At 38.5% G+C, this 13540-nt stretch overlaps 1 protein-coding gene and 1 non-coding gene across 9 annotated transcripts in view; both read left to right on the top strand.

Moving 5' to 3' along the window:
* Positions 1 to 7170: 7170 nt before the first annotated feature.
* TRNAG-CCC (transfer RNA glycine (anticodon CCC)) lies at positions 7171 to 7241 on the top strand. Its single transcript has one exon. It is a non-coding gene; the product is annotated as a tRNA-Gly (tRNA).
* Positions 7242 to 7561: 320 nt separating this feature from the next.
* Positions 7562 to 13540, top strand: part of TIA1 (TIA1 cytotoxic granule associated RNA binding protein) — a 31574-nt gene continuing 25595 nt past the window's right edge. For all 8 annotated transcript variants that reach the window (XM_063077712.1, XM_063077711.1, XM_063077709.1 and 5 more), the window contains exon 1: positions 7562 to 7812. In XM_063077712.1, the coding sequence (XP_062933782.1) occupies positions 7787 to 7812 (26 nt within the window). In that variant the 5' untranslated portion in view covers positions 7562 to 7786. The remainder of the gene's footprint in view (positions 7813 to 13540) is intronic.

The raw sequence follows: 13540 nt of genomic DNA, 5'->3' as shown, positions 1-13540 counted from the left end.
CCGCCGCCACCCCCCCACCCGCAGTCCTTGCGCCGCAGCGCGTCTGCGCGCTTCGCCCGCCCCGCCCCCACGCCGGCCCAGCCCCTCCGAGCCCCGCCCAGATCCTGCGCAGGGCTGCTCAACTCCTCCCACCGCCCTGCCGCACTCCTTCCCCCGCCCTGCCCGCTCCCAGAGACCTCGCACCCCTGGTACACCCAGCACTCCTGGAGCTCCCAACTCTGGGCCACTCGGTCCTCCAAGACCACCCTGCCCCTCCAAAGTCCACCCTCTCTTAGAAGACATCAAAGACACAAGTTGAGGCTCACCCCAGCTCTCTTTCTTCTTTCCCACCTGTTGTGATCACTATGTTCCCAGGACTGTTGGGTACGACATGAACGGGTAAATTGTACTAAGTGAAAAGAAAAATGAGGGAGTCTGGGGATGAGGTGGTCCAAGGTGAAGGGAATGGAATAGTAGTAATGAACATGAATAAAAGTAGTGTACCTGGAGGGGACTAGAATATGCCACCGCAAAATATGCCTTTTTGGCATAAGGTTTATTTCGAGCTGAAGGCAATTGAGAAAGTGAAGGCACAAGAAAAGCTCTCTGCCCTCCCCCACCTGCCTAAAAGCAGAACATAAATTTACAAAGGCAAAGTTGTCCCTCCTCCCCTCTCTACCTGGAAGGACAAAAGTTAATCACTGAAGAAAACTTTAGATCTGTTAAATAAAACTTATAGGAAGCCATTGGTTTGAACTGAGCTCCCGCACTAGGCCAAACCAAAATGGAGTTATTCGTGTTAAGTTCCAGACCACCAATCCGGAACTAAGCTATTTATCTGACCTGCCAAGAAATCAGAAGAGAGAGATAATAGCCAAATCCCTAAACAGACCAGTTTTAGCCAGAATGGTAAGGAAAGTGACTTGGAAACAACCAATCCGTTTTTGTTCTGTTTCTGCTTTCTTCATCCCTTTTTGTCTATAAAGCCAAACTCCTCAGCTCATCGGAACACTCATTCTATTTTATAGGATGAAGTCTTGCCCAATTCTAGGATAGCAAATAAAAGCCAATTAAGATCTTCAAACTAAATTTGTTGTGATTTTTGTCTTCAGACAGACCTATATTAGCCAGGAGAAGAGGAATCTACATGACAAACTTTTCTTTTTTTTTTTTTCAAAGATGACCGGTACGGGGATCTTAACCCTTGACTTGGTGTTGTCAGCACCACGCTCAGCCAGTGAGCGAACCGGCCATCCCTATATGGGATCCGAACCCGAGACCTTGGTGTTATCAGCACCACACTCTGCCGAGTCAGCCACGGGCCAGCCCTATAGTACAAACTTTTCTAATGAGACTTTCTCTTCCGTTTATTTGCCTTCCCACCATTTGCTGCCCCTAGAGTATCAAAATCCTTTTCGTTTGTCTTTTCACTTCTCTAAAAATTTACTATTCTTTGTTGAAGTTACCATTTAAGCCTGAATTCAAAGCCACCTCTTGGAGATTTACTCATTTCCCCGGGTATCTCACATGTACATGTGAGGTACACATGTTATTAAACTTCTGTTTGTTTTTCTCTTGTTCACCTGTCTTTTGTTACATGAGTCTGTCCCAACTGAGAACTCAGAAGGGTATTTTTTTCCCTAAATACGGATACCGTACAGTAGAATATTATACATGCATTAAAAAGAATGTTAGGTCTATAACTATTGTCCTGGTATTATTAATTGAGAAAAGCTCGTGGCTGAGGGATGGATATAATATAATCCCATTTCTGTAATTACAATACTCTTCATCCCTCCATCAAAAAAGAATAACTAGTATATGAACATGAAGAATAGTGTGGATGGAAGGACAATAAGTTTGATACAAAGGTCAAACTTGGAGAAAGAAAATAGAAAATCCAAGGCAAAAAGCATTCATTCATTGGATAAATATTTGAGTTCCTTCTAAGCAGATGCTCTAGATGTTTGAGAAAAATCAGTGAATAAAATAGATTTAAAAAAATCTAATGAAGCTGACATTCTAGTGAAGAGAGACATATGACCATTAGAATAAATAAGTAAATGATGTGATACAGAGTGAGGTTTGCGAAATAGGGAATGGGTTACAAATTTAAATAGCATATCCAGGGTAGGCCTTATTGAGTAGATGGTATCTGGGCAAAAGTTTGCAGGAAGTGAGGCAGTGGACCATGTGGATATCTGGGGAAAGACTTTTCTAGGCAAAGAGAATGCCTGGAATATTTGAGGGACAGTGAGGAGGCTGACAGAACAGAGTGAGAAGGCAAAGTGGAAGTGTTAATGGAACAAGATGCAAGCCCTACAGAAAATAAACACTTATACAGAAGTACATAAAAATATGACGATTAAAAGAAAAAAAGAGGGGCGGGGCCAGCCCGTGGCTCACTCAGGAGAGTGTGGTGCTGATAACACCAAGGCCACGGGTTCGGATCCCATATAGGAATGGCCGTTTAGCTCAGTGGGTGAGCATGATGCTTACAACACCAAGTCAAGGGTTAAGATCCCCTTACCGGTCATCTTTTTAAAATAAATAAATAAATAAATAAATAAATAAAAGAAAAAATATGAAGATTAAGTCCACCTTTTCACTATATTTAGAAATTACAAAGAAAGAAACTAAACTGTCAGTTTCTAAACTACATTATGCCCACAATACCTTTAGTACATTAAGTCCAATAGGTCCTTAATAAATACTTGTTGGTTGATTGGAATCAGCCATGTTAGTGACCTTAACCCAAGTGTCATATTTGGAAACTCTGATTTCTGGTACTAAATCCTTGTGAAAGAGTTTATTAAAAGGGCACTTCAATGAAGAAACAGCATAGAAGACTTGCAAAGTGGGAGGTGGAAGCCTTTCTCATCCTGTACCCTTGCCCTTTCAAAATAATTGTGCCACGGAAACTCAAAAAGACTTTTTGAAAAAAACCATATGGGAAAAATGTTACCACATATATGAAGTATAATTATAAGGTAATATAACAAACATTTAGGGAAAGGAGTGTTATCTAAAAAAGCAGTCTTTTTAGGAAGCTAAACACTGAGGAAGATTCTCTCCTTGACCCTTTTCTCTACTAGGCCTTGGCATATAAAGATTCAAACAAAACACTATCAACACTATCATCATTTCTAATGGCTCAAAGACACATCCCTAAGTTGACCCTAGCCTTCCTGAAAGTACCCGTCTAAGAAAACTCAAAGCTGCCAAAAGAATTTACTGTTTGTTCCAATCAACATCTGAAGATAGAGCCCTTGTCTCCCAGTCTCTGTGGGAGGTTAGGAGCATAACTTCCAGCCAGTTAACAAACCCAGTTAAGAGCCATTTAACAAACCCAAATGAGTTTCACATGGCCCAACCCTCACTTCCCACTTTTTGTAATTTTTTACCTCCCTGATTTTACTGAGTCTCTTACTCACTTCCTTCTCTCTTCCCTCATTTATGAAAAAGTGCTTATTTCGGTTTACTTGGATAATGCTGCAGTTGGTGGAAATCATAAACATTTAAAGTATTAACACCCTGTGAATGCATTGGATTTAAGAGAATAAACATTTTGTAAAAATCACTTGGTAAGGATTATAAACTTAATTACTGCATTTAAAATGAGACATTACTTTTTTTAAACAATGTGTCACAGATGTGGGCTTGTATGCTTGTATGTGATTTACTCTTAGTCGGCAAACTTCTAAAAATCTAAAGGTTCTAATTGAAACACAGGAAATGAGTCTTCTTTTGGAAGAAAGCAAGTGTATTTTTGCTTTTCCCCCAATCATTATCAAAAATAGAAATTTAATTAAAGACGTGACCATTTTTTACTTAAAAAAAAAAAACAACTGCCTTGAAGAAAATCATTCTCATACTTTCTTACTTTCCCACATCTTATTTCTCTTCTATTCTAAATACTGTAGTCTAAATAATATTTATTCTAACTTAGGCAAGACAAGAAATTCAGAAGCAATATAAGAAAAGACAAACATGTGACTACATAAAATCTAAACATGTTCAGATGGCAAAGGATAGAATTTTTAAGGTAAAAAAAAATAATGCATGAGAAAAATGTTTGCCACTAATATGACAATACCATTGGGGTTAATATTATAAACATACAAAGAACTCTACAAATTGTTAAGAAGAGGTAATCAACTCTACATAAACACAGACTAAGTATATGAATAGGTAATTCACAAAAGAGGAAGTAAGTGCCAATGGCTAAAAATATATGAAGAGATGCTCAACCCCAGTAGCAGTTTACACAAATGCAAACTAAAACAAGGAGATATCGTTTTTCATCTATCATATTGGCAAAAACTAATAAGGCTAATAACATCTTAGTGCAGGAGAAAATGGAGTGGGGATAAGGAAGGACTCAGGAACTGACTTTAAAACACTGTTAGTGGTGATGTGAATGACTACCACCCTTATCTATTAAGATTATATATATACCATTTAATTCAGTAATCCCATGTGTGGGAAACTATCCTACAGAAATAAAAGAATCAATTTATAAGGATGTATATACCAGGATGCTGTTGCAACATCATTTGTAGTAGGAAAAAAAAGTGGAATAACCTGAATGTCCATCAATACCATTTATGGTAATTTATTCAACTGACTACTCAGTTGAATAAGACAATATTTACTGTTTACTATCTTATATTTACTATTGAATAAATTTATTTATAAGGAAATATAAATTTACTATTGTGTAAATTTATTCAGTTTACTACTGAATAAATTGTAGTACATTCATTCTACTGACTATTTTGCAACTATTAGAAAACAAATTAGATCTGTATTTGTTTTTGTTTTGTTTTTTTAATTTTCATTTTTATTGAATCAAAATTGATTATACATATTTTAGGGGTTCGACATTGAGATATGTGGATCAAGTTAATATTACTAACATATATATTGTTACAAATTGTAATTATTCTTTATGCCCCTTGTCCAATCCCTCCTCATCCCCCTTTCTCTCCCCCCACCCCCTCTAGATTTCTTCTCACTCTCTGAAAGAATAATGGTGACTCTGTTGATTTGCTGCCCAAATGATCTGTCCAATGCTGAGAGGGATGATCAGGTCCCCCAATACTATCATAGAGCAGATGTCTCTTCCGTCACTATAAAATGGGCTCTGTGGAGACAAACATCCTCCTCCTTTCTTTATCTCTGCTGGTGACTCTCCTTGTGTCAACTCACTCCAGTGGCTGGCGAACCATCTGCGTGGTGGTTGTGGCATCTAGCTGCCTTCGCAGCAGCCATGGTTATCATGGTAGCTATGGTGGGCCACCCACATGGAGGAGATGTTTTTGGCCTCTTCTGTGGTGCTGTCAGTGTGCCTGGTTGTGGAGAGTATCCAATCCCTAGTTCCATGCCCTGGGTCCCCGAGTGGGTCCCAAGGCACTGGCACTCGGTGTGCCTGGTTGTGGGAGGGGAGTCCAGTCCCCTTCTCCATACCTTGGATCCCTGGGTGGGCCCCGAGGTGCTGGCACAGGGTGCCTGGTTGTGGGAGGGGAGTCCGGTCCCCTTCTCCATGCCTCAGGTCCACGGGCAGACCCGAGGCACTGGTGCAGTGTGCCTGGTGTTAGGAGGGTGATCTGTTCCCCTTCTCCATGCCCCGGGTCTCAGGGAAGGCCCCGAGGCACTGGCACGGGGTGCCTGGTTGCGGGAGGGGGGTCCAGTCCCTTTCTCCATGCCTCAGGCCCCTGGGCAGGACCCTGATGCGCTGGCCCAGAGTGCCTGGTTGTGGGGGGGGGGGTCCAGTCCCCAGCTCCTTACCCCGGGGCAATAGGTGGGCCCTGAGGCGCTGGCACAGTAGATCTGTATTTGTTGAACTGGAAAATAATCATAACATATGTTTAAGTGACAAGCAAATTGCAAAGTAATACCAAAGGTGTAACCACATTTTTTGAAACAACTAAAAATCCCAAGTACTTGTATACATGTGCATCTGTATACATACCAAGTAGGATGTAGAAGCTTACAGACGAATTTATATTAGTTACTTAGAAGGGTGGAAATGAGGAAATTACTAATCTTTTACTTATAATATCTATGTTGTTTCAACTTGTAACAGTGAGCATGTATTACTTTTGTAACTTAAAGAAATACCTACACAATATCCACATAATGGAATTTTATTCAGCGATAAAAATAAATCAAGTTCTAATACACGCTACAATATGAATGAACCTTGAAAGCATAACTGTAAGTGAAAGAAACCAGTCACAAGGAACCACATCTTGTATGATTCTATTTATATGAAATGTCCAGAATAGGCAGATCTATAGGGACAAAAAGATTAGTGGGCTGGGGAGTAGAATGGGTTGGGGAAGAGTGAGTGAGTGCTAATTGGTAAGGGTTTCCTTTTGGGATGATGAAAATGTTCTAAAATTGATTGTGATGACAGTTATGCACTTTTGTTAATAAACTAAAAACTACTGAACTAAAAAACACTCTAAATGGGTGTCTCATAAAGGCGTTAAAATACTATCTACTATTAACATTTGTTTTATTATCCTCAAAAGACTAATATTTGATATTTTTAAATATAATCTGAAGAATGTGCTACAGATTCTGAAGAGTTTCAAAAATGAAAATCCAGAATGTACACCGTCTGATAAAACTCCTTTGAAGAAAACATCACTTTTTTTTGGATGTGCAAATTCTCCTGTGTTTAAGAAATAGTATTTCATATAACTTATGAAATGCATAATTACACTGAACCACATTTCAGAGCCCTGATGTCTGTGCCCCCTAAAAGAAAACTAAAGTTTTTATATCTTCTGATGCATTTGCTTTTAAGACTCTTGTGACCAATTTGTATTAAATAACTATTTCTTAAATACTTTTCAATGTACACTGATTATACCAAAGAAATACAGATATAAAGAAATATCCAGCATCTGGAAATATTTTCCCGGCTCTCAAAAATTTGGTTAGCACCAACAAGGCAAATTCTTCTTAACGAAACCCTTACTCTCTTAAGTAAAAAATTTACAGTTGAGATTTTTCTATACAAAAAAAGTAGAAATATCCATTCAAGTGTATTGGGATGAGAGAAGATAAATTGTTTTGCATATCAATTAAAAATATAACAGATTATACATAATTCATGTTCATGCGGAGTGTCTGCTTGGATTTACTCCTAAGAGATTCTGGCAAGAGTTTTCGCTGCGAGCGCCGCTGGTGTAGTGGTATCATGCAAGATTCCCATTCTTGCGACCCGGGTTCGATTCCCGGGCGGCGCACGTCCCTTTTTGCTCACCAAAAGGATAACTTGAAAAGCCTTAATTTTTTTCCCCAATAGAAATACTTAGGATTTTCGGTTTCCCTGCAGATTTCTATTTCATTATAATTCACTGTTGAAACATTCCAATGGAGCTGGAAAACAAAAAAGTTTGCGCAAATCGTGAAATAGTTTAACCCTTGCGCCTGCGCAGTCTGAGACAGTCTGGTGTCGGGTGGAAGAGCGGCTGCGCAACAAGTGAACCTATGGATTGAGGAGTAGCCTGTAGGCCGGAAGGTTGAGAGTGCAAGGTTGTTCTGCGCCTGCGCGGCCCAGGTCACTTCGCTGGCTGCTCCTAGGCTCCCGGCTCGCCGCCATCTTGTTTCGGGGCTTCATTGTTCGCGCTGGGCCTGGCGGTTTAGTGTAATTGCTGCCGAAGAGGAAGGTGGAGTAACCTGTGGTCAGCCGAAGACCCCGCTATTCCGCAGCCATACCCGCTCAAACGATTTGGGAGGTAGTGAAGGGCAGGGAGCTGGACCCGGAGGCACCGCCGCGACAGCAGCAGCCATGGAGGATGAGATGCCCAAGACTCTGTGAGTCTGGGGCAGCGATGAGGGAAGCGGGATGGTGGTCGCCCGGGAGGGAGGCCTCGGCCCTGCGCCGCTCCCCAGCCTTTTGTTCTCCGTGGACGCCGCGATATCGTGGTTCCTCTCTCCTTAGCACTCATCTGAGAACCGAGACGCAGGCGGTGTGAGAGGACGAGGTGGAGGGAGAGGGGGCTCAACCCTCTAAATTAATCCCTTCGCCTTAACTACACCGCTGAGTGGCCTTTGGCCTCGCCACAGGCCCTCTGTGCTCCTAGACCTGGAGAAAAGACTTTTTCATTCAAACCTTGTTTTAGGACTCGGCGAACCTTCCTTTTGTTCCATGCTTGCTTTTCTTTTTTTTTTTTTTCCGCGCGTCCCCCCTCCCCCCTTTTGAATAACCGCTTATCTTTACAGCCTTCTCCCTTTCATCTTACTTTGATTTCCTCTTGGAACGCTTCCTTCCGTTTTCTTTTCGTTGATAGTTTTTTTTTCCCCTCGAGGCTGCTTTTACTCATTTTCAGTGAGGTAAACTTTATTCTCGCAGTTGCCGACTGGAAAAAAGCCAAGTTATCTTTCCTTAACGCCTCTTTGGCTTTTCTTCTGTAGCACCCCCGACCAAAAAGCCTAACCGGGCACCCCAGAGGTTTTGAAACTGCTTTTTAGAAGTAGAAGTCTTTCACCCAGAGGTATATATCAACTGAAGGAAAGTGGATTTAATACATTTTTATAGTCGCTTGCTACTCTTGTGATTGACATGTTGCTGAACGAGCGGGCAGTTTTTATGAAGCAACAGTTGATAAACACCTGAACGAGTCAAGCCCGAGAAGTTTTAGAGTTAGTGTTAAATGACCTAAAGTTGGGGATATTTTCATTGTCGTGTAACTTCTCCCACTGCATTCTCCTTTGTTTTTCAAAGTATTATCGTATGTGGTGATCCTGCCTTTGTCTCATTTCTCGGGAAAAAAAAGAAAAGCTTGATGAATTCTTGACATAGCTTTTTGTTTTTATTCTTGGAACAGTGGTAGTTTTAAGAGCTCTATGCATTAAAAATACAATTTTAGGTTTTTGCAACTGTGTAGATATTAAAGTTGTTCTGAGGTGCAAAGTAATTTTTTTCACCTCCAAAAGTTTTTCAATTTTAAGTTGATATTTCTAATCTATAAGAGAAATGTAGTTAACACTTGTTTTCTTAACTGATTAGTAAATTTTTTTGCTAGTTTATCTGATAATTTGTTAGTTTCTTTGAAGTGTCTTTTTCATAGGATGCAGCAATTAGGGCATGACCTTTGTTTTTGGAAAGATTGTATCTGTAGATGAATACTACGGAACCTCATGATGTTGGTGGAAATTTTTTCTTTCTTACCTCTTAGCTAGAAGTATGATAGTCAGCAATATGTTGGGTTCACAGATAGTTACTGAATACTTTTTATATTCCATCCTCTCTGTTAAGTGCTTTACATACTTATTTAATCCTCATCAGAACTCTGAGGTAAATTATTCCATTTTTGCAGCCGAGGAAAAGCTAAGCTTAGAGATCTTGGGTGACCAACATCATGTACCTTTTTGGTTTTCATCCAGCAACTCTGTCTTCAACTCTTAACTGTTACTTTTATGACTAATTTTGTCTTGTATCCCTCACTAGAACATCCCATCCAAGAATCTTTACAAGAATCTTTACCCCAAAGTAATCCATGTTGTAAAATTTCCTGCTGTCTCCTCCCTTACTTCTGCCTCCCTCAACGAAAACTCCCATTCTTCCTTCCATTCAGGCCAGTCTTGATTAAATACAAATGTACTTCAGAAAGTTTGTGGGAAAATGTAATTGAAAGATGCTACAAATCTTTCCATTAACTTTTTCAAGATCTTTCGTATGAGTAGGTACTAATCCCTGTTTTCCCAGCAGTGATTGTGCTATTTATGTAAAATGTGTGCTTTAATGACCCTGGAAGTCAGGGGGCTTTTAGTATGTTCTTCGCACAGTGTCTGGTCCATAAGAAGTGATGAATAAATTTGTTTTAAAAACTATTACAATTTCAAGGACTGAATCAAGATTTTACTCATTTTTGAGGCTAAAATAGAATCTGAATTTTAGAATCACCTCTGTACTTAAATGGCTCAGAGGAAATACCTTCATTTGCCACATCTGAGTGTTAGTGTCACCTTGTTAAGAAAGATTTGCCAGTGTTCAATTTCTTGTCAGCAATACTGTGGGAACATATTGTGAAAAAAACTTTTTAAAAGTTTAAACTGCAAGATTATTTTGAGGAGTATTCAGGAGTGATGTATCATACTACTATTCTCTACTCATGTATAAATTTGAATATTTCCATAATAAAAAAATAAAAATATGTGTATAATGAGTCTGAATTGGCCTTGGTCACTTTTAAAACATTTCATTTTGTGAATTAAAAGCTACATACTAGACTAGAAAAACATTGCTGGTGTTAATTGATGAAAGTTAATTCCCTCAGATCCAGGCACCTTAACATCCTTTATTCTCAAAAGCATGTGAGTACTGTCATTTTGAGATAGTGTACAGTTACTGTGTGGCTTTCACATTTGCTAAGAATGTAGATCTGTAAATTCTAGAGCATGTTTACAAGCCTGAAACTAAACAATTGATATATACTAATGTGGACTTTACCTTTCTGCTGCCCTATACTTATCTTCATTCTTGTCCACGCCCACTCCTTTCCACACACTTTGGCCTTGTAATTTGTATGAAATAGCATCTCTTTTGTGTTGAGTTGAATTTGCTTGTTCATTCTAATTTATACATTAAGTTGAAGGCAAGATTGACTAAAATGAGATATTTTATTATTGGATAATACTTATGATATTTCCAAATAACTATTAGTAATTAAGAATATGCTAGAAACATAATATTCAGTAATATTTGAGAGCATACCACATGGCTGTCATTATTCTAGGAGCTGGGGCTACAACAGCAAATATAACAAACCCTTAAGAATTTACATAAGTGGGGGGGTTGAGGAGAGATTGGGTAAGGGGCATAAAGAATAATTACAATATGTAATAATGTGATGGTAGTCAACATTGTACCCCAAAAAGTATGTATACTCAATTACTCTTCAATTTAAAAAAATAATTTCTGTAAGTAAATGCCAAAAAGCAAGAAAAAATTTTTTTCAAAAAAGAAATTTACATAAGTAATTATGTTGGTTGGTGGTAAGTGTTACGCAGAAAAATAATGCAGGGTAAGGAGGATGGGATGGGTATTAATTTACAGAGAAGGGAAGGTCACCCGTTGATAGGTGACATTTAAGTAGAAAACCAAAGGAGGTGAGTAAGAGCCATGTGTATGTCTGTGAGAAGAGTAAGTACTCTAGAAAGAGCTAGTGCAAAAGTCCTTGGTGGGGGGGCTTGCTTGGTATAGGAGAGGAGGAGGATATGAAGTAAGAATGATAAGGGGGATGGAGGGGGAGTAGAAGATGCCAGATCATACAGGGCCTTATGAGGGCTGTGTCTTTTATCTGCGTGGGAATGGAGGCGATAGAAGGGTTTTAAGCAGAGTGGAATAATCTCAACCTTGAAAAGGAGGGAAACAAGTAGGCTAATCAGTAAACCAATCCAGGTGAGAGGTGAAGTGATGGCTTGTAACAGTGAAAAGAGGGTACTTCAAAAGTTCGTGGAAAAAATGGAATTAAGAAATAATAGGAATCTTTTTCTGAACTTTTTGAAATAACCCTCCTGTTGGTGGAAGTGATGAGAAGTGGTTGGATTCTGGATATGTTTTGAAAACAGCAACAGAAATTACCAATGGATTGGATGTGGCATGTGAGGATGATATCAACAGTAAGTGCGTTTATTTACAAATGTGTAATATTGGGCCGGCCCGTGGCTCACTTGGGAGAGCGCGGTGCTGATAACACCAAGGCCCCGGGTTCGGATCCCATATACGGATGGCCGGTTCGCTCACTGGCTGAGCGTGGTGCTGCCAACACCAAGTCAAGGGTTAAGATCCCCTTACCGGTCATCTTTAAAATAAATAAATAAATAAATAAATAAAAATTTTCAAAAGTAAACATGAAAACAATCTTGAGAGCATGGATATCTTTTTATTTTTATCTTTTTTGAGGCAGGCATAGTAGTTGATACATTTTGTTCAAACCAGTTTGTATTTGATACATTTTGTTCAAAACAGTTTATGTATCCGATCCGATCTTTATGTCAAAGAAGTACTAGCTAATAAATAAGGTGAGGTTTCAGCTATCGTGCAACCATCTATCTTTAGTGAAGAGAAGACAATTGTTAAATAATAGTGAGGTTAGGACACTGACATATATGTATAAGCACTTACTATTCACAATTTCTTAGTAAAATACATGAGTAACCTTTTCCCCATGAATTAGGGTAACTCAGGCAAAATGAGAATTTCTAGCAAATTGCAAATGTTCAAAAGTCATTCTGAGAGAGTACAGTTATCTCTTTAACAAATAGTTATAGAGCACTTGCAGCATTCCATGCAGTGTTCTAAACAGTAGATAATTTGTATGAATAAAAATTAAAATCCCTACTCTTGCAGAGTTTATCATTAGGTTAAAAAATCTATTTATTCTTTTTACTCCAATTTTCACAGGGACCTTAACAAATTTTTTTATAGGTTGATCCTGTCTGGCGACAAACCCAATGTAGCATTCTGCTTTGTAAGTTTTATTTGTAGGTTAATTTTCTGGAACTGTATTAATAAAAATGAATATTTTAAGTGTTTTGGATTCCAATTCTATAACTATTTGTACTTAGTTACCTCTACCTGCCAGTAATGCCTATAGAAATACCCCCCCCAGAAAAAACCCAAAATAAATTTAGTTATCAGCTTCAAAAATATGTATTAAATTGACATGAAATCCTGTCTCTGGCAGAGCTGTCAAGTTTTCACTAATAGCATTGGTGACTTTTTTCATTGAATCTCCCTTCTCAGATATTATTTTGAAAAGTTAAAAACCTACAGAAAAGTAACAAAAATAGCACATTGAAGACTTAGGTACTTTTCATATGGAATTTCCATTTACTAATATTTAGCCAAATTTGCCTTATTTTTTTGTTTTTTGTTTTTTTGCGAACCATTTGAGTTAGTTGAAGACATGACGCTTCAGGCTCAAATACTTTATCGTATATTTCCTAAGAACAAGGGCATTCCCTTACATAATAACCACAATTTTTCACATTAAGGAGGTTACATTGATACAATATTATTAACTAATATGCAGTTCATATTTATATTTATCCAGTTGCCCATAAAAGACATTTTTTAGTTCACTGCCTTAACAGTTAGTTTTCTTCTACTCCTGCCTTTCTAGTGCTGCACAAGATTGGTGCACGGTCTCAGAGGTGATGTAGTAAATACCAACATGGGACTCTTAAATCCATGCTGTTAACAAGAAGTCCATGGAACAGCTTTTTAAAAAAGGCATATTTTAATGTTACTAAAAAAAAAAATAAGCATTTGAAAAATAAAAACTATAAATATAAGAAAACTTTACATTTTTGTTTATTAGTCCGATAGACATCATGACAGGGAACCTTAGCTTGCAACTACTCTAGAACAAATTATATCATTCGGGATATTAAATGCAATTAGCAAAAAAAAAATAATTTAAGCATAAGAGGAATTTATTAAAAATATATCGGGCACTCAGAATTTACAGGAAGGTCATGGAACTTGGCTTAGAAAATGTTCTGGAAAGAAAGACAACTATTAGGACCACAGTTA

This window comes from Cynocephalus volans, chromosome 14, assembly GCF_027409185.1.
Source record: "Cynocephalus volans isolate mCynVol1 chromosome 14, mCynVol1.pri, whole genome shotgun sequence".
Taxonomy (NCBI): Eukaryota; Metazoa; Chordata; class Mammalia; order Dermoptera; family Cynocephalidae; genus Cynocephalus; species Cynocephalus volans.
Note: the sequence above shows the minus strand (reverse complement) of the source record. Positions and strands in the feature narration are given on the sequence as shown.